Source organism: Trematomus bernacchii, unplaced genomic scaffold, assembly GCF_902827165.1.
Source record: "Trematomus bernacchii unplaced genomic scaffold, fTreBer1.1, whole genome shotgun sequence".
NCBI classification, from domain to species: domain Eukaryota; kingdom Metazoa; phylum Chordata; class Actinopteri; order Perciformes; family Nototheniidae; genus Trematomus; species Trematomus bernacchii.
The window spans coordinates 221,807-249,385 of record NW_022988176.1 but is presented as its reverse complement, the minus strand read 5'-3'; the positions used below and the strand labels follow the sequence as shown (position 1 = coordinate 249,385).

The 27,579-nt window shown below is 40.8% G+C and overlaps 1 protein-coding gene and 1 pseudogene across 1 annotated transcript in view; both read left to right on the top strand.

The window, feature by feature from the left end:
• The first annotated feature begins 3,075 nt into the window (after positions 1-3,075).
• LOC117476043 (peroxisomal membrane protein 2-like) overlaps positions 3,076-27,579 on the top strand; it is a 95,708-nt gene continuing 71,204 nt past the window's right edge. Inside the window, exons 1-3 of the mRNA XM_034122395.1 lie at positions 3,076-3,204; positions 3,466-3,551; positions 3,693-3,855. Coding sequence (XP_033978286.1) covers positions 3,094-3,204; positions 3,466-3,551; positions 3,693-3,855 — 360 coding nt within the window. The 5' untranslated portion in view covers positions 3,076-3,093. The remainder of the gene's footprint in view (positions 3,205-3,465; positions 3,552-3,692; positions 3,856-27,579) is intronic.
• Positions 6,102-25,676, top strand: LOC117476046 (annotated as a pseudogene).

The following is a 27,579-nucleotide window of genomic DNA, read 5'->3' as shown; positions in this document are numbered from 1 at the left end:
CATAGCAATGATCTGTTTTGCATAGCAGAGGTCTGTTGTATAGAAAAACAGACAGAAGAATGCAGTTGACAATCAGAATCAAGTATTCACAAATCTGTTCACTAATAAATATAATTTTATCTGAGATAATGATCGGTTTGGCCATGTTTTATCAAATTTAGCAAGAGAAGAACAATGTCCAATGTCAGTTCTGCATGAGTCTGGAGCACAGGTTTTCAATAAAAGACGGGTTTGATCCGGATCTAGGAAGGTCATTTCAGGGGCTTTTAAAATCTCTGATTTTTAAAACTGTAAAGACCTTTAATAGGAAGTTCTATTAAACCTGTATAATGCAAACAAATTTGAACAAAAAAAAATATGCTTTCATGTTGCATGATAGGAAGTGTATCCTCAATTTTTTTCCTTCATCCATACTAAAACCAATTGCTCCCTCTGCTGCTGCAATTGTGTAGTTCCCAAAACTTAAAGGGGACCTATCATGCAAAATGCACTTTTGTACGTCTTTTATACATGAATATGTGTCCCCGGTGTTCCAGGGAACTCACCAAGTGTCAGAAAACACAACCCTCTCTATTTTCCTCCATACCCAAATCTCTAAAAAAGGTGCTGCAACGGATCTGATAAAAACTGATCGAGATTTGAACACTGTCCTGACGTCAGGACGGTGGCGCTACGGCTATTGGGCCAACTCTCCACCTATCAGGGGAATGTGGGGTTGGGCCACGGCCGGCCATTGCCGCTCGAAAGCGCTGGAGACGCTGTAGTACATATGCCAGGCCTGTAAGTGGCGCTGTAGTCTGCCACAAAAGCAGTGAAGAAGACTGGTTACCATGGTTACCCTTCTGTTTATTCTCCGCTGTGGCTTTTTTTCTCCCTCCCCGAGGCAAGCGTTTGCTCCCGCTGCAATGCAATCCCTCCCCGTCGAGGCAAGCACTGTAATTCTCTCCGGTTAGTCCACCAGCAGATGACAAACACCCACCTCTCCGCCTCTTCCAAGGAACGAGGGGACTGTGCGGCAGAGTTTCAGTTTTCTTTCGCCGGTCAAGATGTCCGTTAAAGTTTAAATCTTCCGGACAAAATTAGAAAAGTGCCGGTCAAAGGTCTTCTTTGTTATTTATTGAGCTTTAAAACAAATGAATAACGACTCTATATAACAATATAATAAAACACGGAGGACGTAGATCTATTTTTCTCCCCCTCTTCTGACTTGATCAGAGCGGCTCCCCTCTCCTGCAGGGGGGCGTGGTCAGCTGCAGCTCACAATCAGCCCCCTGCAAAAACAGGGCTGGAGAACAGCAAATAGAGCGAAATGAGGCATGGCTAACATGCATGATCTGTTTGGTATTTTGAAAACAGAAACGTATAAATAAACCTTATATAGGTATGGCCCTACAATATATCATTTAAATATAGCATGATAAGTCCACTTTAAATAATAATACAGACTAAAACGTTTTTTTACACCACTTAAAATTCAGGCCTCACACCTTCCCTGTAAAGCTCAGGTGATCAGAGCCTTAAGGCACATGATGATTCACAGATTAGATCATGTGTTGACAGGTCTGTTTAGTTTTTAAAAGGAAAGGGAGAATCCTTTCATCAGATAAAATCTAAATAACACGTCAGAGTCTATTATTAGCCACACACAGTAAACCTAAAACAAACTAAACGAAAAGGTAGAAAATATTTGTTATTACCAAAGTTAAACAACACTTGAATAAAAACAGGACACATGACAATCACTGTCACCATGTAAATCACAAGCCTTGTGCAACATTCCTTATCAATGTCCTCATAACACAGGTTGTCCAAACACAGAAAAGACCTGTCTATGCTGCCCCAGAACGCCTCGTTGGAGATTTATCTTTCTTCTTCCTGGGTACAGTGAACGCTGTAGGTGCGCCGCGTTTGGGGGTGCGGGTGCTAGTGGAGCCTCGCAGATGGGGGTACTGCAGCCCCCTCAGCACCCCCCCCTTCCCGCGTCCATTCGCGATGTCTCGCTGTCTCGCAGATCCCACGCAGCAAGCAGGAAATGAACCCAGCTCACACTGTCCACTCCTCGCAGCAGCGAGCCGCGCAACGTCCCGCCAACACGGCACCCGGACCCCGCAGCATTCTCATCTGTTTGTCATTACTGGTGTCATTTTCTGGTTGCTAACGCCATTGTAACACATAATCACTGATGTTCCGCTGTAACGGTGGTAGACTCATCAGAACAGAGTGGGCAAGCTGACCAATCAGAGCACAGTGGGCTCACAGGGAGGGGGGGGGGCAGGAGCTCCAACAAGCCGTTTAGGACAGAGAGTGAATGCACATACTATACAGAGATGCTGTATGAGAAACCAATGTGAGTTTGGAAAATTGCACAATATAAATCTATTCTAGTATACCTCAACAATGGAATTATGATCAGTAGAAATGGCCATGACATGGGACCTTTAAGTCTTTAGAATCTGGTTTGTGAATCACAAGACTGCCTGATAGAAAATTGTATCTTTACACACATTTAACCTTATAAAATATTGTGTCTTGTGAGATTTGGATATTGCACAAGTCCATATTAATATATTCTTTAAACTCTGATTAGTTATTCAACCATAGAGAAGCCAGTAGTACAAATGTATGGGAAGAGCATATAGTGCAGGCAAGTGTAGAGAGGCAGAAATACATCAGCAACCAATGAGGCCTTGTTCAATTTCATTCCCATATACTCTTAATTATTTAAAACCAATGATACAATCCGCTCTAATGTTTACAAATACATGTAATCAGGTTTATTCTCACCTGGTGGTGCCACAAAATATTCTTCAACAGTGTGTTTGGAGAGCTGAAGCAGTTCTTCAGCACAGTCCCCTTCCGTCACTGCATCCTCCCTAAGGTTTAATGACCTGAATGGATGAAACTATATTTATGCAATCGGCTCAGTTTAAAACTGTGCTGCAGTTGGGGCTCATTTGATATAGCAGGGATGAGGAGGCCAACATACAAATACACTTGTTTTCATAACTGGTTGAACCTTACCTGTCCTCCAGAACTGAATCCATTGGTTCCACCCCTGAAGTGTCAACAGCATGAAGCTGATCTGCAAATCTGATGGCTTTCTCCAAACAGGCCAGTCCCTGTTTGGTGCGGAAATCCACCAGCGCCAGTCGCTCCAGTTGGTCCACCAGGTCGGCAGGGATATGCATAGGCTGTCAATTAAAAGTGTGTTGCGTAAGAAATGTATGCATGACACATTCTTTCCACAACATTTTAAGAATGTATTTAACTGTTAGTAACCATTGAATACCTCTGGTAATCTCTGAAGTTTTGTAATGCTGACAATATTGTGAGATTTTGTCCCTCAAAACTAAAGCCACACCTAAATATTATTTTCATAATCAATTCATCCACTGATTATCTTGTAGATTTATTATGTTCTCTATAAAATGTCAGAGCTCACCTTTAGGACATCTTCTGTCTCAGATTTTGGAGGCAAGAAAAAAGATCAAGAGTGGAGCCCCGGTCGGTGAGATCGACCCGTCTGCGACTGCACGATATGCAACCTTTGGGTGAGACCTTATATGGAAACAAAATTGAGGGTTGATGTGCTAAATAACAGGAAAATACATGTAATGGTTTGTGATTGTGAGCTGAAATGCATCACCAATTGTGGGAAAATTACCTGTCCTCTATGTTCCTGTGTATTTCAGGTTTTTTATCACATGTCCAGTGAGCCATATCTTCTACCAGCTGATGGAGGTGTGGATGCCCACGACAGACCCACTCTTCATAGTCAAACGTCTGCTACTGGATCGGCTTATTTTTGCCCCTGGCTTTCTGCTGATGTTCTACTTTGTTATGAACATCCTGGAGGTAGGTCATCTCAGAAACTGTCCCCCTTACCATCAGATTAAAGGAGATCTGTATAGTGATTTGAGATGCTCCGGCATTAAGATAAAAACTAATTATCACAGGAGGAGGGCCAAGTAAAGACCTAATGAACAGAGTTTTCCCTCTATGCTGAACAGTCGTCCTGCATTAGTAAAGTATAAAGTTAGAAAAACCAAAGAGATAACAGAACAATGTCAAAGCGTAAGGGAGAAGGAAACCCTGAATGTGTAGTAAAAGAGAAGAGCCTATTTATTATTTCCAATTGTTAAAACAAATACACCATACAGAAAAAAAAATGTTATTAACAGTTTCCAAAAATACCAGCAAAACTCATCTCTGATGCAATAATTACACAAAATAATCTGCTTTAATTTCATGCAATTTATCTTAGAAAAACTTCCTACAGTTATCGCGTTCACTTTTTGGGTTGACTGTACAGTCTATTCTTAGTTCAGCACTGTTATTGTTATGGTTTAAAGGACACCTATCATGTTATATTTAAATGATATATTGTAGGGCCATACCTATATAAGGTATATTTATACGTTTCTGTTTTCAAAATACCAAACAGATCATGATTTTAAGCCATGCCTCATTTCGCTCTATTTGCTGTTCTCCAGCCCTGTTTTTGCAGGGGGCTGATTCTGTGAGCTGCAGCTGACCACGCCCCCCTGCAGGAGAGGGGAGCACGCTCTGAACAGCTGCTAGGCTGTCAGAAGAGGGGGAGAAAAATAGATCTCCGTCTTCCGTGTTTTATTATAGCCTATTATTATATAGAGTCGTTATTCATTTGTTTTAAAGCTCAATAAATAACAAAGAAGACCTATGACCGGCACTTTTCTAATTTTGTCTGGAAGATTTAAACTTTAACGGCCATCTTGACCGGCGAAAGAAACTGAAACTGAAACTCTGCCGCACGGTCCCCTCGTTCCTTGGAAGAGGCGGAGAGGTGGGTGTTTGTCATCTGCTGGTGGACTAACCGGAGAGAATTACAGTGCTTGCCTCGACGGGGAGGGATTGCATTGAATTAAAGCAGCGGGAGCAAGCGCTTGCCTCGGGGAGGGAGAAAAAAAGCCACAGCGGAGAATAAACAGAAGGGTAACCATGGTAACTATGGGCGGGAAGTCTTCTTCGCTGCTTTTGTGGCAGACTACAGCGCCACTTACAGGCCTGGCATATGTACTACAGCGTCTCCAGCGCTTTCGAGCGGCAATGGCCGGCCGTGGCCCAACCCCAGCATGGGTGCTGCAGGTCTCCCTTGAAAAAGAGATCTATGATCTCAATGGGACCAATCTGGTTAAATAAAGGTTTGAAATGAAATGACTGACGTCAGTAAAGTGTTCAAATCTGGATCAGTCTGTATCAGATCCGTTGCAGCCCCTTTTTTAGAGATTTGGGTATGGAGGAAAATAGAGAGGGTTGTGTTTTCTGACACTTGGTGAGTTCCCTGGAACACCGGGGACACATATTCATGTATAAAAGATGTACAAAAGTGCATTTTGCATGATAGGTCCCCTTTAAACCAGGGGTCTCCAAACTTCTTTCACCGAGGGCCACATGCAGAAAAATATACGAAGGGCTGGGCCTCTCACTAGAGGTATATTGCCTCATAAGTTCAGTTATAAGTTAGCAAAATCAATCAAATGTAGGTAAATTATGCTTGTGAGTGTTAGCAGCTCATCCCTTCAAACAGAAGCCTCAGATTTCCTAATAAGGAGAAATAGGAAGGGTGTATTTCAAGCTTGTTATGTAAATAAGTCATAGAGCTTTTTTCTTATCCAATAAAATATGCCAGAAAATGTTTCCAACTTTAATTGACTGAATTTATTTGAAAAGTGGTCTTATTAACACATGAATACTACTGTGTTAATAAAACCACTTGTCCATGTTCCATTATACTTTTTTAATTTGCTGAGGGCCGATTCAAAATGGTCCGCGGGCCGTAGTTTTGACACCCCCGGATTAAACCTATGAAATAAAAATACTAAAGAGTCACTTTGAGTTTATCATGAGTCGTCAGTTTATTCAATTACAGAAAAAAACTTCACGTCAAGGAAAAAGACCGGGACTACGCCCTCGTGCATTTTACAATGTCCAAAACACTGCAGGTCATTTTTGGATAATAGAAACCGAAAATGATTGAGGCATGGAAGGGAAAACGAATATTAAGCGAGGGGGCGGGCTCGATCAGCTGGGCAGACTGTAAACAGAGGAGAGAAGAAGCCTGCGTCAGCTGCTCCGAGCATCGGTTCCTGTCACTGTCTAAAGAAGAGCGAAGATTTCTGGAGGATTTTTCTAGTTTTATCAAGGTACGAAGTTTTCAGCACTGTCATGAAATGTACCGTGATACTTTATTCTCTGGGGCAAACTTTTTTTTTTCTAGTGGACTTATTTGTATTAATGTATTCAGTCATGTAAAGTAGGCTATAGTAGGCTATATTTCACTGTACTTTTTTTTAATGAGGGACTTGTAGTTATGTATATGTTGTGTTCGGGTCTCCCGTGACCCGTTTCAAGTTAAAATTATATAATAACTACGCTCTAGTTTTTTTTATCTGAACAAGGCTTCATGATATCATCCACAACAGCAGATATAAACACAAACCTGATTTTGACAATTTTAGCCAATTTTAGCCAAGTCTGAATGTCTCGCAACATGCACCTGGTCTCCCCTCCCTCTGCCCCCCTCCCCCCACGGGAACCCGACCTTACTCAAATAATATGTACAGATGGGGCATCTTATTTCGGACGCCAGCATACAGCTTCCTGCCTACTGCCAGCCAGTTACCTGCCTAAGACCTGCCAAAGACCAGTATCCAGGAATGTTAAGCCCTCCCACTATTCTCCAATTTCAGGGTTTAACCAGGAGATGGCGCTATATATTAAATAACTATGGCCAAACTAAGACTTAGTTTTTCACAAGAGAAAATGCAGATATTATATAAAAAACTAAAGTTAAAATCTTGTTTTTAATGCCCCAAGAGCAATAAATCACCGACCCCCCCTCTGAGTGAATACCTGTTAACTTAACATCTTTTCACAAGCTTTTTGGAAGAAAAGACTGACCCAAGAGACCTGTAGTTGACTAATTACAGGCCTCAATAAAGTTCTGCCATTGGTTGTGAAAAACAACGGTGGACATAGTGGAAAGTGAAATTGACATTGTCGAAAAACACTTGTTAAAAAAATCCTGAGTGAGGCTTTCATAAATTGCATTTAGCTGACGCTTTTATCCAAAGCAACTTACTATTTGATAAATGATTATTCATAACAAATATGAGTGATGTGTGATTATTATTCATGCTATATACTGATATAGGGCTAAGTAAGCAATCAATCCTGCAAATGAACCCTTAGTTGTTCAATATATTTATTCAGACAATGTGAGTAGAAATACAGAAATTCTGCTCCCACCTAAGGCCAACGTTGCAATATTACAACATTTCCCTAAAAACTTACCAAAACGTAAACATTTTAAAACTCTTTCATTTCTGCTCCAGAGCAGTTAAATTGGGATTTGATATGTGGGGGGGGGGGTTCTGTTAGAAGGTGCGACGGGGGGGGGGGGGAGAGACGCTCGTGAATTGTCAACGGGGGGGGGGCCTCTCTGCACGGAGGAGCCGCGGAGAAGAGACACACGTTCACTAAGCCGAATCACAGTGATCTGCTATTTTAAAGTAAATTCAACACATATCGACCCTAAATATAGCATATATTAAGAACGAGAAAGTGTTAACATCGTTTTTTGTAAACATATGACAAATGTGCGAGGGTGATGACATCAGAGCATCGTCCTATGGGCTTAGCCCCGGACAGGTACAACAGGTATTCACTCAGAGGGGGGTAGTTACCCATTTACATGTCAAAAAGCAACATACAGTAGGCGGGTGGGGGATGGTGAACGCAGGGCTGCCAACATTTGAGTTCAGCTTGGAGTGAGATTTTTTTTTTTTGGTGAACCGAAAAAATAAACGTCCATGTGTACAGTGTTACAAATGTATTGAACAAGTACAAACTAGGGTTTCCCATTAATGTACCGGGCGCTACAGTGGAGTACGCACATACACAGTGTACCCGCGGCTCTTACAATGAAGGCTCGATAATCAGCTCACAGCATATAAAATGGCATATAGGTGTAAGCAGGGGTAAAGTGCTATTTTATAAATTAAAATTATTAGTAATTATGCCGTTACAAGCTCCATAGTTGTATTTATCATCTAAATTTGCCGAAACAAGTTTAATATTCTGAAAGCCAAGACTTTGTTTATTTGAAATCAGATGAAAACAAACTGTAACGGACCCTGCCGTGTTATCTTGATATTTCCGGCACAGACCCTTTCATACCGGCAATGCGCGATAGAAACAAGAGGAACTGCGACAGCATAAATATGCGAACACAAACCTACAGGCTGCTGGAGAAGAGATATCACAGGGGGGGGGGTTGGGACACACACATTCCGATGGCCAATTCGTTTTAAAGGAAAGGAAAGGAGTGCACGCTACTAAAGAGACACGCTACCATGGAAACCAAACAATGGTGTTGCTGTATTGAAGTCCGAGTGGAAACAGTCGTATTTGGAGCGTTATGTTAGAATGAAACAGCGAGGTTGTGACTCACAAAAAAAAAGTGTTACTTCACTAACTGTAAGCTTGTCACTCAGAGTAACCTACAGTTAACTTAACTGTTGGAAAAGAAAGATCGGGGGGGGGGGGGGGGGGGGGGGGGGGGGAGAGCTGTGATGGGCCATTAGGAGTGTAAACACACAGCTGAGAGCTGCCGTTTCATTCTGACTGTTTAAAAAACGGTAACAACGGAATATTTTTCTTAGCGGATGCATGTAAATTTAAATCAATACATACAACTATTTTTTAAATCAATAAAAATATTTTGTAAATCCATAAAAGCATTTTAATTAATATTGGGAGTCATGTCGTTACTTTGTTGAGAATGTGGCCATGTAATAAGCGGGATAATTTGCAGCGTCATTATGGGGAAAAATAACACCCAGGGATCAAGATCCCTCCGCGACGCGACGCGGAGGGATCAGTAATTTTTTGTGAATTACTGAGTTTAGGCACGTTAATAACATTTTAATGAAGTTGAATACAGTCAACTGTAAATAAAAAGTCATGAAAGAGATAAGGAGGAGAAAAGGTTTAAGGAAGTAAGCAAGGAATACAGAATGTTTCGTTACGTAACTTTGTTGAGAATGTGGCCATGTAATACACGGGAAAAATAACACCCATCCTGATCGTTTCAATGAAGTTGAATACAGAATATTCATATTTGTCAGTGATTTCATGTCAATTCGGCGAACATAAACAATGATGATGATTAAATTAGGATTAAAAATCGGGAGAGCCGGCTCGTTCGTTTTTTTCGACTAAACAACATTATTTTGTTAAATAACAACATGGTGATGTTTTGTAAATGATTACATGTCTTATTTAGCACAGACTATGATCCTATCCGTGACATATGGATCTTAACAAAGATCCGCTATACATTAGTACCAGACATACTGTACAAGACTCCACACATGAACCCCACTGCACCCCCTGGTGGATCAATGATCCATTGCAGCTGGCTTCACAATAATTAAATTTATTTATCACGGGGGCGGTATTAAGTCAGACTGGGGGCCGGCCGGCCATCACGGACAGTGCACGAACCAATCACGACCCTCGCGTTTTAAACTGTCCAAAATAAGACGCTCCATCTGTAAGCGGAGACCAGGGACAGTTGCAACACTTTTTGGGCTTTCCCCAATAAGTAAAAAAACATTTACAATAGGATAGCCATTTTGCTATATTATACATTATCAATATGTCATCTACTGAAACAATGTATTTAAGATGTTTTTATGAAATAAGTACAGGTTGGAAAATGTATTTTTTTTTTTAAAACTCAACTGTTACAACTGTCCTTGTGTGCAGGGACAGTTGTAGCACATGCCAGGCACGGTTGTAACATGTTAATAACGGTTACCTTTTTTCACACTACATGACAAAAAATAGGGAAAGCTGTCACATTCTAAGGCAACAAGATTTTAATGGGGTTTCACACATCCTCCAACAAACAATGAACAATGAACAGAACTTGAACAGAACTTAAAACAGAACACCAGAATTAATCAGATTCACAGTTGCGGCAGGTGTAAAAGGTACTTCCATCTGTGCAGTCCTTGTATGCCCAGGCTTTACAGGAGCAACACTGCAGCCAGATCTCCTTGGACCTGGAGTAGCTCTCCAGGCACACAATGCAGTATTGGGCCTCATCTTCATCAGATGAGTCCTGCGTCTTCTGCTTCTTGTTGGGTTTTTTTTTTTTTTGCAGAAATTAATGGAACCGGTACAGGCATATATCCAGGGACTTTGCCACTTCCCTGAATGATTCACCCTTCTCAACTTCATTTGAGGCCCTCTGCAGCAGAGCAAGTGGCACTCCCCTATGGGCTCAGAACAGTCTCATAATACACACATGCACACAGAAGGATTCACACTTGTATTTCCGGATCCACACTTGTGTTTTTCAATGCACACACAAATGTGTTCCGTTTCATATACATGTAAATAAAATCCAAATACAGAAAAAAGTTTTACATATGTATTTTTGATCCTCACATATTTGTTTTCCGTTTAAAACCTCTGCACCTGCAAACACAAACCGCTTTCTGTGCATGGATCGCTGTGCATTCGTGTGTGGGTTTTTTGAGACTCCCCTGACGGTGACCCGATTCGTACTTGTAATTTTTTCTATCTATAGCCAATCAGATGTCTCCTCAATTCTAAGCCAATCACATGAGCGCGCCCCCACGAGGGTAGATTTCTTGCGTTCATGACGTAGTGCTTCATGTACGCATTTTGCGCTGTCCGGAGCTGACAGGTCTCTGCCTGCAGGCGCTAATCTCAGGACACCTCCACTCTCAGTACATTGCCACTTTCCGAGCAGGAAATGCACGCAAATACAAGCCTTTATATTATTAAGGTACAGTGCCACTTTCCGAACCATAAATGAATGCTTGTGTACACAAAAACGGCAGGCAAAACCGTTTTAAATGTGTGTTTCCTGTATGGCGAATACAGCTGCTTTATTTATGTCTGTATGAAGTTGTTGTGAGTGTGGAGGGAGCAGCTACAGGTTAGCTTAGCCTAATCGATCAGTGCACTACGAAGCCAGTGCTAGACAGTGAACTGTCAACGGGGGGAGCCCCGCCGGTCATTATCGGCCGATATTCACTCTTAATAGTTTGATCGGTGCTCTCTATAAAGGCCGTTCAGGAGAGCTGGATCTGATCGATATGGACATAAACGCGAGTGAAGTTTTAGCGAGCTGCATGAGAAACTGACGGGCTGTCAGGAGAGAGGGAGGGAGAGAGGAAAAGAGATGATCCTTACTCCCGTGTTATTATCCGGTCATAGTCCGGTAATTACCTAACGGAAACGCTGCTACACAATTCTTATTATTATTATTATTGAAACATGACCGGTAAGTTTCAAATTTGTCCGGTAAAATTAAATTCTGTCCGCGGAAACCCTGCTCCGGACTACGCAAAATGCGTATATGAAGTGACATGAACGCAAGAAATCTACCCTCGTGGGGGCGCGCTCATGTGATTGGCTTAGAATTGAGGAGACATCTGATTGGCTATAGATAGAAAAAATTACAAGTACGAATCGGGTGACCGTCAGGGGAGTCTCAAAAAACCCACACACGAATGCACAGCGATCCATGCACAGAAAGCGGTTTGTGTTTGCAGGTTCAGGGGATTTAAACGGAAAACAAATATGTGAGGATCAAAAATACATATGTAAAACCTTTTTCTGTATTTGGATTTTATTTACATGTATATGAAACGGAACACATTTGTGTGTGCATTGAAAAACACAAGTGTGAATCCGGAAATACAAGTGTGAATCCTTTTGCGGATCATGAAATACAAGTGTGAATCCTTCTGTGTGCATGTGTGTATTATGAGACTGTTCTGAGCCCATACTCCATGTCTGTCTTCCTCTTTCTGACATTTGGCATACTGTAAACACACACACACACACTTCAGTATTTTATTCTGTTTATTTTTACAGGGACAATGCACACCAATCAACAATACAACTGTATGCTTGAATTAACAATTGAATATTCAAGCAAATGAGCCATCATTGTAAATGTGCCATGTTACAACCGTCCCAGGACCACCAGTCTTGCTTTCACCCCCTGTGAACCTGCCTGATTGCTAGCTTGACCCATATTTAGCTAGTTATATTTGTAGCTCACTTTGTATTGATTCTAATAATACTAGTTTGGATTCCTAGACATTTGAACTCAAGACAGTATCCAAAAAATACATCATATAATTTTTGTTAATATTTTACCTCAGAAACACACTTTTTTCTCAGCGATCTTACCATCTAACTGCACATGTGCAGAGTGAGTGTCATCACTCTAGCTTGTTTGTGATTGGAGATATTGAAGGTGTTACAACCGACCCGTGTTGCAACTGTCCCTGGTCTCCCTATAAACTTGAACCTGAACTCACACATGCACGCACACATTCACACACACACACACACACACACACACACACTCACACTCAGACTCAGACAGACACAGACACACACACACACACACACACACACACACACACACACACACACACACACACACACACACACACACACTTCATCTTGTGGGGGCGTGGCATGAACAACGTTGACCAACAAAAGCTTGTTTTTTTTACCTTTTTCTAGCATGAATCTATATTGGTCAATTTGTACCCGTAACACCACAGAGGTTCCTGTAGTTAATAATATAAAGTTGTAAAAACTTTTTGGGGGGAAATTGTATTCTAATATTAGCCAATATATTCAGATAACATAATTATCCACTTTTTTCACTATAGGGAATATAATGAGTGAATTTAATCACATGTTTTACTTAAAGGGGACCTATCATGCAAAGTGCACTTTTGTACGTCTTTTATACATGAATATGTGTCCCCGGTGTTCCAGGGAACTCACCAAGTGTCAGAAAACACAACCCTCTCTATTTTCCTCCATACCCAAATCTCTAAAAAAGGGGCTGCAACGGATCTGATAAAAACTGATCCAGATTTTAACACTTCTATTACGTCACAGAAGTGGCGCTACGGCTATTGGGCCAACTCTCCACCTATCAGGGGAATGTGGGGTTGGGCCACGGCCGGCCATTGCCGCTCGAAAGCGCTGGAGACGCTGTAGTACATATGCCAGGCCTGTAAGTGGCGCTGTAGTCTGCCACAAAAGCAGCGAAGAAGACTTCCCGCCCATAGTTACCATCGCTGTGGCTTTTTTTCTCCCTCCCCGAGGCAAGCGTTTGCTCCCGCTGCTTTAATTCAATGCAATCCCTCCCCGTCGAGGCAAGCACTGTAATTCTCTCCGGTTAGTCCACCAGCAGATGACAAACACCCACCTCTCCACCTCTTCCAAGGAACGAGGGGACCGTGCGGCAGAGTTTCAGTTTCAGTTTCTTTCGCCGGTCAAGATGTCCGTTAAAGTTTAAATCTTCCGGACAAAATTAGAAAAGTGCCAGTCAAAGGTCTTCTTTTGCCCCTTTCACACCGGCGCTTTTCCAGCTCCTGCTCGGAGCTGGAACTGGAAAAGCGCCGGTTTTTCCTGTTCACACCGCAGCGGCGGCGCGTCATAGCTCCGGAATGCGGTTCACTTCCAGCTCCAAAAAATTGTCGGTCCAGAGGCAAGAGCTTCGGAGCTATGACGCGGCGTCGCTTACGTCTCTCTTACATCGAGGCGTGCAGGAAACCTTACTTTGACCATCCGTTCGCTGTTATTGATCATTGTGGAGAGCAGGCAGACGTTTTGTTTGTTATTATAGCAGCTATTGGATGGAATTAATACATGGGCTGTACAGGTTGTCATGTCCGACTATCACAAGTAGAATCATAATGAAAAATACGCCGGTAAAATGTGCCTGTAGAAAACGGCTTAGCAAGTAGTCAGTTTAGCTTCGGTTGCTATGCTAACATCACCCATATTATACCAGAGAAACTTTCATAACAGCGTTGTGATGCCAAACAGCGTCAATTCAGACTGACACACATTCACTTAAGGGGAACTGGGGATATGTATCAGCTGCTTGTGTGACAGTCAGACAGTGAATACTTTAGAGCCGTGTGAGCTAACCCGGAGCTAACGGGAGAATAAACTTCCGTGGAAGAGCAGCCAGCACTGCAGCGGTCGGTAAATGCAGCTGAAACACATTAATAAACAATGAACCACGGCACTCTGGAGAAAAGTATAAGGTTGGAGAAGTCGTTATTTAATTTAATCTGGCTTCGTATGATTAAAAGCAACACGATCATCGGCCCGACGCAGTCCCCGGCCCGTTGTTGTTGTGGGAGAAAATCAGCGACGTAAACTGTGACGTCATGACGCAGCAGCGGCAGCTGGGCGGTGTGAACAGAGCGGGAGCTGAAAAGGGAAACCTGAGCTGAACCAGAAAAGCTCTCGCTAGGAGCTAGAAAGGGAAAAGCGCTGGTGTGAAAGCCGCATTTGTTATTTATTGAGCTTTAAAACAAATGAATAACGACTCTATAGGCCTATAATAAAACACGGAGGACGGAGATCTTTTTTTCTCCCCCTCTTGACTTGATCAGAGCACGGCTCCCCTCTCCTGCAGGGGGGCGTGGTCAGCTGCAGCTCACAGAATCAGCCCCGTAGACAGCAAACAGCACATAGAGCGAAATGAGGCATGGCTAAAATGCATGATCTGTTTGGTATTTTGAAAACAGAAACGTATAAATATACCTTATATAGGTATGGCCCTACAATATATCATTTAAATATAGCATGATAGGTCCACTTTAAATATGTGGTGCAATGTGTTTTGGGACCATAAAATAAAACAGGATCGTACGGTTATGAATGCATAATAAGTTAGTTATGATGTAGTTAAAACAATATTGGATGATAGTCATTATTTTGAGTGTTTTGGACTGAGATAAATCATGGGTCAAAATTGACCCACGAACACCATGAACGTTAACAGCTTTCGAACACAACACAAGGGTTAAATGTTTTGCTTTGAAGAAAGTTCAAAGGTAAATAGTGTACTTTTACTCGACTGCATTTATTTATTACATTTAGTTACCTCGCAGATTTGCATTAATGGTGTGAAATATAATCAACACTTAAATAAGATTTTAGTTACACCTGGATTAAATTCACCAGTTACTCTAGAGCAGGGGTATTCAACTAAAATTCAACGAGGTCCAGTTAGAGAAAATGTCCCCATGCAAAGGTCCGGAACATCAAAATATCTAACTTGCTTTATGAATTAGTGTGATATATATTGAAGTAGCCTGTAGCTGTATCAACGTCTGCATGTAATCAACAACTGACTGCCAATCAGATAAAGAAAGTACAATTCAAAAACAACAATATTTATTGTCAATGAACATTGAACTATACAGATATACAGTAAATACTGTGGATATGTGTAATGTTCCTCTCGGGCTGCATTTAAAAATAAAATAGAGAAATAAATAAAATAGCTTTGTTAATCGTTTCACATCATGACTTAACAGTTTCAGACGATTATAGAACATACACATCATAACAATTGAACAGTTTTAAAGTTTCTCTTTCTTTCCCTCTTATATTGCAGTCCCTCACTCACTTTTCTTTAATTCAGTGCGAGAATTGAGCTTGAGCTTGTCCTGCCAGGAGTTTAAATCTGGGCTGAAATGGTGTCAGGGCCATTCTCATACACACATGCAGGTGCTCATTGGTTAGCCTCGGTTAGCCTGCCCTGGAACGATATTTAGTTTTAATTTTGATCCTGGTGGACTGATCATATTGGGCTCTGAGACTGCTTATTTTTTGTGACCTCAGTTCTGACTTGAGAGGGAATGTTTGGTCAAACACTTTGTGTTTTGTCTCATAGTGGCGTTTTGGCACTTTTAATCAGGGTTGGGAGGGTTACTTTGTAAATGTAATCGGTTACTGAATACATGGCTCTGAAAGTAATCCGAATACAGTTAGAGTTACGTGTCTTAAAAAAGTAACGTATTCAGATTACTTTTAGAATACTTTATTTTTCCATAACAGATGGGTATGTTTTGGTGAACAGGAGACACTTATTTTACTGTTTTAATGGCTTATCAAGAGCACAACTCAAACACAACATCTTTGGGTCATTCTGGACAGCTCCCTCTCATCTGCACCCCACATAAAAAACATCACCAGGACTGCATTATTTGTACTCTCTTAAACCTTTCCTTAGAATATGTTATGAATTGTCAGGTGTCCTTGGGTGCTTTGAAAGGCGCCCCTAAATAGAATGAATTACTATTATTATTTATTATCTGAAACGACGTAATAACTTTTAAAACTGTTTCCAGTCACTTGCCCCATGCATTCAGCAGCAGCAGGCCATTCACTTTGATTTGATCCCGTTATGAAATGTCATCATTTCGACAATAAAGAAATGCTACATAAACGTTATCTTGCACATTTTATCGAACCATCTCCGTTTCTATATATTTTAAAAGAGATCTCTCTCTCTGATCTGCGTGCGGGCGCGGGGCCTCACAGACATGCTGCAGCGCTGTGCAGTGTGCACACAGTTCTGCTGGTAATGAATATTACATTTTATGAGGAAACTTTTCCACCAATAATTCCAAAAAGTATTCCAAAATGTATTCACATTCACCGCTTCTCTCCCTGTATCGCTAATTATTCTCTTCACTCACTTTCCTCTCCGCTTCTCTCTGCCGCTCTCTCGTCTCTTCTTCTGTGTTTCTCTCCCTGTATCGCTCACTCGTCTCTTCTTCTGTGTTTCTCTCCCTGTATCGCTCACTCGTCTCTTTCGCCCCCTGTCGGCGGCGGTTAAAATAGAATCGCCCCGTCAAAATTGAAATCCCCTATTAATGCAATATGGTCTAGCTGCGGCCACCATGGATGTATAATAAGAACTGGATACAGCCTGGGAGGCGGGGCCTCATTCATTCCTATGAGAGTTGCTCAATCGCGCATGATGACAAAATGGCCCAACTTTTGAGAGAGCGAAACGTCACAGATTACCCGGCATGCCTGAGAAGTACCCGTATGTGCGCTCATAGCGCATGCGCAACTTTAACCATGCCCCCCAAAATGCTCGTTCACATCAAGCACGTCAATTTGCGTACACGTAACAGCACCGCGCGTTCATGACAGCATGGTAATGGGTTGTTATGATGGATTTCATATTAACGACGAGGCGGCAGTTAGCAGCGAGCGGCTAGCTAGTAATTATGCTAATTTACACATCAGTCGTTATGTACTTTTATATTACGCTGATGTAACAGGATCTAGTGATATCCAAGCAACAGAGCTTCATTTAGCATGAAACTTGTGTGGGTTGTAGCCTACATGAAACCACTTGGTAATATATAAAAATATATGTATTTTGAGTTATGATCAATTGTGATTTAAATCTTTATCTAAAAAGTAAAGCTGATGATGGATTACTGTGGTGGAGTTAAAATAACAATAGCCTATTTCTCTTTGAAATGTGATGGAGTAAAAGGATAGTAACTGTGATTATTCATGTTAAGTACCCAACAAGTAACTAAAACGTATAATACTTGAAGGAAAGGTGTAAAATGTTTCCATAAATACCTATATCACACAGTACAACACCCCTTGTTGTTAAATACCAACCATGTGTATATATATATATATGCCGCTAAAACTGTAATATACCTGGCTGCTAAATCCTCCAAACTTACAGGATGTGTATTTTGTAAAATGTGTAACTGTTTTTATTATAATTTCTTGTTTTTAATCTTTAATACTTTTTGTATGCATACTTTAAGTAACATTAGGCTGTCTTTGGCTCTTTTCTGCTGTAATAATGTAAATGTATTCTGATTCTGAACTAATTGATATGTTTTTGTCACAGTTTGTTTCCCTATATTGCGACACTTGTTTTGTTTAAGATTATTTCTCCTTTTTTTAACAGACATCCCCAACCATAGTGGAATGCTGTTGTAAAGGATTGCATTGATCCGTGCATCAATACCTTCACCCAGCTTTGAGGCCTCCAATGAATGAAATCATCTTGTGGCTGGGAAAAATGTGAAAAAATAAATCTCACAAAGAGTGACTTTCTGGTGTAATCATTATAATATCAAAGACAAGCGCATTCAGTAACAATATATAAAATCATTCAGCAGCAGAGGTTGGGGTGGAAACAGCATTTCTAACTAAGATGATTACAATATTACAAGTTAAACATCAAGATGAACATACTATTATTAATTTAAAAAGTACATGGGAAACTTAAATATCCTGCAATATACCATTAGCAGAATAGGAACAAATGTGCCAAAACATTTCTAACATTAACATAAACTGAGGGCTTTCTTCCTGAGCCGCTGGGAGTAAAGCTCCTCCATGGATGGCAGCTCCGTCCTGGTGATGTTCTGTGCAGTTTTCACCACCCTCTGTAAAGCCTTACGATTAAGGGCGGTGCAGCTGCCGTACCAGGCCGTGATGCAGCCGTGTCCGTGATGGACACAGAGGAACCTGAAGCTGCTGACTCTCTCCACCGTAGTCCCATTGATGGCGATGGGGGCGTGTCCCTCTCCCTGCTGCTTCCTGTAGTCCACAATCAGCTCCTTGGTTTTGCTGACGTTGAGATGGAGGTTGTTATCCTGGCACCAAGATGTCAGGTTTTCGACCTCCTCTCTGTACGCCGTCTCGTCGCCGTCTGTGATCTGGCCGATGACGGTCGTGTCGTCAGCACGTAGGCCCGTACCAGTGTCTTGAAGTGGCTGCGCTTCCTCCTGGGCCACATCCAAAATTGAGAAGAAAGAGAACAGACACACCACAGCTGGGTGAGGCTGGTGAGGCTGGGGAAGATGAGTAAAACAACTCAAGAGTAAGAGTGGGTAACTCAAGAGTAAGACTGGGTATGTATACATTCACTCCGCAGCTGCTTATAATCAGCTCATCACAGGCGTTCTCTTTAACCTATTACATTCACCTCATTCTCCAGCAGCCAATCACCGAGCTGCAGCCAAACTTTACTTTATTGTTGTCACTATTTTTTTCACCTAGTTCTACAATGCCAGCCATAAGAGGTATATATTTCTTATTTTTGTGAATTTCTATATAAATGCTGATTTTCTACCTGAAAATGCTTATGTATTTTTAATTACATTTTCGTAGAGCTTTGACTTTTTCAGCTGAATAAATATTATAACTAGATGGTTTTGTTCAGCATTGCCAGCTTCACTTTTGAGCTTTATGTTGTGCCCAGCATTCTCCTGTGCTCTGAAATCAAAATGTGGATAAGCATAACACAACACTAAAATAAACACTACAATACAACTTGTTATTTGACACACACAAGGTTGTTCATTTGTGTGTATAAATATAAAACACAGGCTATATACATATATATATATATACATATACAAGTATAATTAATACAACTGTTAATTTGATTAGAGCTTTGACACATATATCTTTATTTATATATGTATAAGTATGACGACTTCCTCGGGCGATATCATGGTATAGCTAATTAATCTGGGTCAAAACGTGTTGTGCCCACATGCAAAGGTTGTAAACTCTGGTTTATCCCTGCGTGGTATTATAGTAATAGCAAACAGCAACGTTCAACTCCTTTAATGGTATATTGCAAGTGCAATAAGAAGCTACAGGGACGTTAATCTACGTCGGTAATATTAACTTTATTTAATACAAGATTTACATCATACAGCCCATGTAGTATAATATTTTACAAATGATGAATTACAGCAAACATGTGCAATATATCCATTATTACAGCTCCGTGGGCTGGCAGTAAGGCGATATGGGTCCGTTCTTATCCATGGGTAAAGATCATAGACTGTATATATAAGGTAAAGATAAACGCATGTGGTGCTGAACACGTCACATCACATGAACGTGCCGGGCGGCGCGGTCCCGTGGGTTAGATGCGCGTTCATAATACAGAGGGAAATAACTCTCAGAATAACGTTATTAGCACATGTTTACAACTTGAGGAACGAATGTTTTTAATAAGGGCTATACAAGTGTTCATACTGGGTAGTTTATTTAGTTTAAAAAAAATTATCCAACGAGTTACAGACCACTCTTTCCCCATGTAAGTCAATGGGAAAAAGTGTTTCCGGGCCTGGCAACCAAAAGGAAGTGTAGTACCGCCGTTTGGCCAGCACGAATATTTTCATCAGAGTCCGGCGCACTTCCTGGGGGCTTGGGCGGCCACGGACAGTACACGACACTACACGATACGCCCACTACACGACACGCCCACCTGACACGACACTACGGTGGCTGAGAGACATTACCGTACATGGCAGATTAAAAGCGAATTGACGACACTTATTATTATTGAGATCGTACATGGCAGATTAAAAACGAATTGCAAATGTTATTGTAGCATTTTAAGCAACTATTAGGCAAATAAATTAATAACCTAGTCTATCCGTTTGAGACACAACAGTATAACTTTCAACCCAAATCATTTTGTCAACAAACGGTGGTTTAGTCAACTTTTTTTTTAATATATAAAATAGGTATTAATGAGATGATCTATTGATTATGTTTGTCTAACTGCTACACATGTATTTTATACATAAATGTAGATATTTGTGAACATCTAAATATAGTTGTTAAAGGTTTTAAGATATACATTATCACATCATGGGGTCATTAAGGAACAAATTAGGAGGGCCAGTCAGGCCACTAATGAGCTCAATCATTCACATGTATTATTATTACTTTATAAATTAAAAGTACTAGGGGTCTATTACAAAACCTTTGAAGGAATCGCATAAATTAAAATAAATGTATGGCAAGTATGATCAAATTAACATAATGTCAAGATATAGCCAATAGACAATCAACATGCTTTGAATATAAAGGAAGAAGAACAATAAACAGATGAACATTTAGGTTTTATGTGTAAATTGTGAACAAACCATCTTAATACAACTGGCAGTCTAAGACAGCAAACTAAGCTTCTTTAACTGCTGCTAGAACACTGTTTTACCATGGGGTATTTCTAACAAGACCAAAAAGATATACAAGGCTTCCAAAACAGAAGAAACCAACTCAATACAGTATTTTAATTTCCTTCAAAACGACAAAAGCACTAATAAAAACCAAATAACAATAACATAAAGGAAAAGTAATTGAAGTGGTTGTCTGTTGTAAATACCTTGGTATCTGGCTTGATGATTGTCTCTTCTCTAATAAGTCAAAGATATGTTTACTGTATATTATAAAAATGCTTGTCATGTAGGCATACTGGAGATGGGAAGGCTTTAGTCAGTGTTGTAGCTGAGATTCTTACCGTTCCAATGATGTATTAATAATAACTTGGATTTATATAGCGCCTTTCATGAGACCCAAGGTCGCTTTAAAAAGAACAGGAGTAGAAACAAACATAACAAAAGGCAGTTAGATGAACAGTTAGACAGACAACACAAATAGATTTGGGGCCAAAGACCTTGGCAGACTTGAGGGCCCTTTTGAAGGCGTCAAGCGTGGGGATGTTGCAGATCTCCGCAGGGAGAGCGTTCCAGAGAGTGGGGGCTGCCATACTGAAGGCTCTGTCCCCGAAGGATCGCAGGTTGGTGCGGGGGGCCAGAGTCTGAAGACCGCAGGTTCCGGGGTAGGGCATGTGGGAATTGTATTGATTTGATACAAGCAAGCCAGTGTTTCATTGTGTACTTTCAACTACAGTATATGGTCCGGCAAGTTCAGCATGCACTGCATTCACTGTGATGAATATACAATAAGACACTGATACCGTTTTCCTCAATGAACATTTATTGAACAGAACATCATGTGAAAAATGTTCCTTTTTAGTTGTAGGCTACAAAAACAACATGTTGTGGTTTTGCGCTTTGACATCAAAATGTTGGGGGCTGTGGAAATATTGTGCCATGTTGCTGCAGCAGCCGGAGCCATCACTGGAGCGGCCGTCGGAGCCATCACTGGAGCGGCCGTCTGGGCCATCACTGGAGCGGCCGTCGGGGCCATCACTGGAGCGGCCGTCGGGGCCATCACTGGAGCGGCCGTCGGGGCCATCACTGGAGCGGCCGTCGGGGCCATCACTGGAGGAGTCGTTGTGGTTGCTGGGGCCGCCGCCAACGTAGTTGGATGTTCAGTGCAGCAGTTTTTAAAGTGACTAATAAACATCTCCTTTCTCCCAATGATTCTTGGGCAAAAGCCACAGTGATAATGGCTGCTGGCCACACATTTGAGATGGCATTTATAAACATTATAACCTAAAAAAAAGAGACAGAAAGTGGTTTAGAGGATTCTAGAAACAAACCAACATGAATTTCTTGTAAATATGCAATTTGAAACAAGGTGTTTGTGCGAGAGCAATAAATAATCATGTCACCAACAATAATATTTTTGCCTATAAACTGATTTTTTGCAGATTGAATGTGTGATTATGCTCATATTGTGCCTACCCCAAATAAGGATATTTTTCCAGCATTATTAACACTTCATAACCTGAATATAAATCTAATTTTTAATGTTCAATTTATAATTCAAAATGAATTTACACCAAGGATGTCCTGGGGCACAGAAATAACACATGTATCCATAATGTGTGAGGCATTAAACACATCTAACAAGTAACATGTAATGTAATGTGATGAAGTATACAATGATCATATAGAATTATAGATGTACTTACCTCCATATTTCACAAGTGCCCTCTGGTGGCTCTGCAAATGAGCCATCAGACCAGGGTATGACCCGGTCCTTTCACAAAATGGACACTGGAAGGTGTCCGAGTCCAATTTGTTGAGCTCTGGGCGTGCTCCATCACGGAGTGTTGTGTTGTTTGTCTATAGGTGAATAAAATAGAATACAATTTCAGTGACTTTAATATTGGAAATAGTTAACTCCTTAAACAAGCAGCAATGGACTGGCCTGTATAATCCTATGGGACAAAGCTGGTCATACTTCCTCACTTTCAGAAGGTAACCCTTTAACTGCCAGCGCCACCATTTGGTAGAGCACATTTTGTGTCTTGATATCTTGTTGAAAAAAAAAAAAAGTTTAACTCCATCTGATTCAGCCAGCTCTACCTTTTTGGTTGACATGTTATGCACAAAACAACCTCTAGATGTCACTGTGGTTCGAACAGAAAGCCCTTCAGCTAGTTTAAATCTTTATATATACGGTCTATGGTTTAAATGTCAGGCCTACAGCATGGCCACAAACCCCATCTAAAAACAGAGGCCTGATTGCATCCACCTGGGTTACTTGGCTCTACCCAATAACTATATATCATTTAACTTTAAACCACACTTAAAATAATAATATAATTATACATATGTGCATGTCAGTATAGCAGCTAATACATGTTTTTTTTTTAAAACATTCAAATGTGAAAGACACCTTCAATGAATATTTAAAATCAGATTCTTGTAAAAATGCGAGTACATGCATTGTTCCATCTGTCAAGCTAAAATATATACATATATCTTAGCTCTTAGCTTGACATGCTAACTGAACGAGCATGTTCAGTTAGCATATATGCTAACTGAACGTCGAGCATGTCAAGCTAAGAGCTAAGATATATATATATTTATATGTATTCCATTCCTTTACATTTAATATTTAAAATACAAATTAGCTAAATAAACACAATTACACTGCGCTAAACAGCCACATCGACAAACAAACGAGAACCTAAATAGTATGTAATTATATCTAAAACCACAATACGTTAATTACCTGTACTCGGTGCGCCATATTGTTTGTCTGTTCTCTGAACCTCATGTCTCTTTAAATATCCTTGCATCAGCGTCAGTGTCGTTAATTCGCTTTTAATCTGCCATGTATGGTAATGTCTCTCAGCCACCGTAGTGTCGTGTCAGGTGGGCGTGTCGTGTAGTGGGCGTGTCGTGTAGTGTCGTGTACTGGCCGCGGCCGCAGCTAGACCCTTCTCTATTAATGTATTGATTATAGGTCCGGGTCCGTATAGGTCGGCGTCTGGGTCCGGATCCGGACCGCGGTCCGCCTGTTGCCGACCCCTGCTCTAGAGCATTCACTTTTATTTAATAGGCTGCACCTTTACCAGCTTTGATAACACTTTAATGTATCAATCAAAAACAATAATCATAACATGTAACTTGTATTTTTCTGAAATAGGCCAATCTGCATAATATGTACTTTTACTTTAACCCTTAGATGCACGAGTGACTGGACCCTACACTCTTCCATAAGTGGGTCTAAAAGGACCCGTATTAGAATAATATGTGTTTATGCAATTTTTGTCATTTTGGTTAAGAAAAATCTCTTTAGTATTATATTTTGGTTCACACTAGAAATATTTTATATTTAATTTTTCACTATTTATAATTTTAGAAATGTCTTTTACATTTTGAAAAAAAAACGTTTTCCCATAGGATTCCATAGAAAATGCATGCGGGTCAGTTTTGACCCACTTATGGAAGCTTGGGGTACTAATACAAAAACTACAATTTCTTAAAATGTAAATTAAAAATGTGAATGGCATGATATCCAAAACATGTTTTTTGAGGAATAGCTGGAATATGAAATGATACATTTTTTTAATTACAAAGATACTTCAAGAAAACCACCTCACCGGGTCCAAAAAGACCCACTTATGGAAGCTTGGGGTAGTAATACAAAAACTACAATTTCTTAAAATGTATAAAATGTAAATTTAAAATGTGAATGGCATGATATCCAAAACATGTTTTTTGAGGAATAGCTCGAATATGAAATGATAAAAAAATGTAATTACAAAGATACTTCAAGAAAACCACCTCACCGGGTCCAAAAAGACCCACTTATGCATCTAAGGGTTAAGTATATTTTTATGCTAATACTTTTGTACTTTTACTTGAGTAACATTTTGAATGCACAACTTTTACTTGTAAAAGAGTATTCCCACACTCTGGTACTTCTACTTTTAATTAAGTAAACACTCTAAGTTTTTCTTCCACCTCTAAATGTATTTACCTATCTTTCAGGCCACTTTCATCATGGATCTAACCATCAGTCTGCTGAATGGGGAACGCTACACCCTGAGGGTGCACCCGCATGACACAGTGAGCTCTCTGAAAATACTCATCTAGCAGAAACTAGCGATTGCATGTGAGACCCAGAAGCTGGTATTTGAGAACGGCTCCAACACAACTCCCAACGACGACTCTGCAACCCTCGAGTCCTACGGCCTGCACTCCGGGGCCAGGGTAAACCTGCTGGTGACCCCGATGACTCTGCCGACCCCGCCTACCCCGCCGACCCAAATCCAGGTGTTCCTCAAAAACGAGAAGGGGGTAAGCTCCACATATGACATCAAACCGGATGAGACGGTGAGCCACTTCAAGAGCAAGGTGGAGGCCAGCGAGGAGGTCGCGGTGAGCCAACAGAGTCTCGTCCACGAGGGCAAAGTGATGAACGAGGGGAAACTCTCCGACTACAACGTCCGAGCGAATAGCACCATCTTCCTGAACCTGCGCCTGAGAGGAGGCTGAGGACACTTCCAGTTAATATAAACTTCTGGACATTCCTTTATTTCATCTTAAAATGAAGATCATTTAGCTTATATTTTTATTTATTTAAATTTAAATTGCACTCATTAATACATTCCTCGATTAGAAATCATTCCAAAAAGAAAACTTTCTTTGTTTTGGCTTAACAAATATGTTATAAACACGTCTTCATGTTATAATTTTATTATGACACTTCAAAATCTGACGACATCAAATGTACACTGTTAAAAAATAATAATAAAGATTTTAATCTTGCATGTCTGTTCTCATTTCCTGTTCTTTGCTGAATCTTCAGCTCAGGGTTGAGCTGCACTCTGTACAGACAACCATACGAAGTAACCAGAAAGGCACACTTTAGCATTGGATTAAAATTGACATTATGATCAAAATCATAATCAATGTTCACTACAGTATCACATTTCTGTAAGCAGTGCTCTGTAAAAAAACCCACTTACATGTATTATGTTGTCATTGTTGGGAATAATTTGCTTAGGTATTCAACCTTCGACACAGTTCATCGTTTTCTCTCTTTACTGTCTCTTTTCCCATGGCATAGGTCTACGGCCTTGGGTATTGCTGCTATCTCTCTTAAGGAGGAGCAGCTTGGGCGCATTGTTGTTGCCAGTCTATTTAGTCTAGCACAGACCTGGGCATCGTACGGCCCCCGGGCCACATACGGCCCTTTGGTTGACTCTGACCGGCCCGTGTAAGGCTAATTGGAAATTACAAAATAAACATATTTTCTAACTTTACCTCATGCATGGACTAAAGCTGCATTGCTTTTATTTTGAAGTTGTTTTTTATTCACGTGCATAATGACGCAATACGTATATCAAGACGTGCACATTATTGGATCCTTGTCACAAGACGACTTTAGCCCTCAAAAAAATGTCCGCTAAAAAAAGAAAGGTAGATGCTGAATGCAGGGTTTTCAACAAAAATTGGACTGCTAAGTATTTATTTACTGAAGTCGGAGGTAAAACCGTGTGTTTAGTTTGCGGGGAGCAGATCGCCGTGTTTAAGGAGTACAATGTGAGTCGACATTACGAGACGAAACACGCGGAGAAATATAAAAACTTGACTGACGCTGAAAGGGCGCGGACATCGGAAGCTTTGCTAGCTAAGCTGCAAAAGCAGCAAGGCTTTTTTACCAAGCTTCACACATCCAGTGATGCAGCAACCATGACCAGCTTTGTGATATCCCACAAAATTGCTAAAAACAGTAAGCCGTTCTCGGAGGGGGAGTTTGTCAAAGAGTGCTTGGTGGACTCTGCAGCACTAATATGCCCTGAAAAAAAAGCCGCATTTGAGCAAGTCCCGCTGTCCAGGCGAACCGTGACTAGAAGGATCGAGGACATTGCGGGGAATCTGGAGCTTCAGCTGCAACGTGAAGTGGCAAGTTACGACTTTTTCTCCTTGGCTTTGGACGAGAGCTGTGATGTCCGCGACACAGCCCAGTTACTCGTATTCGTCCGCGGGATAACACCGGACTTCAAGATTACGGAGGAGCTGGCAGCAATGCGGTCGATGAAAGGGACGACGACAGGGAGCGATCTGTTCACGGAGGTAAACGAGTGCATGGACACGCATACATATGTGAACAAACATTTTCAATTATGAAGTTTACGAAATCCAGGTATAGATCCTCTCTCACTGATGATCATCTGTCAGCTGTGCTTCGCATCTCCACCTCAGACATTCAACCTGACTTTGATGCACTCGTTAAAGCCCAGCAGAGACTAGATTTCTCTCACTGAACAAGAAAAGAGAACTTAAAAACACCAAATGAGGTGGTTAGACTACAAATGTTGGCATGTAAAGGCACCAACTAGCAGTGAACTGGGACACTTTCTTTGGAAGCCTTTTTCTCAAAATCACAGTTCAGTGATGTTTAGTGACAGTTCAATATGTTGTATCTTGCTTAATATTTGGAGTACAAAGACAATATTGTGATGTCTTTAGAATGCTAAGAACCTCTTTCCAACAGTAAATGAAACTCAAAATGTGTTTGAGTGAATGTGACTGAAAATGTTCACTAATATGAGTCACAAATGGTGAAAAACGTTCATTTTGTTTACCATTGTTTTGGGAAATTTGATTTAATAAATGACATTTTTTTGTAAGGCAACCTCACTTTTTCATT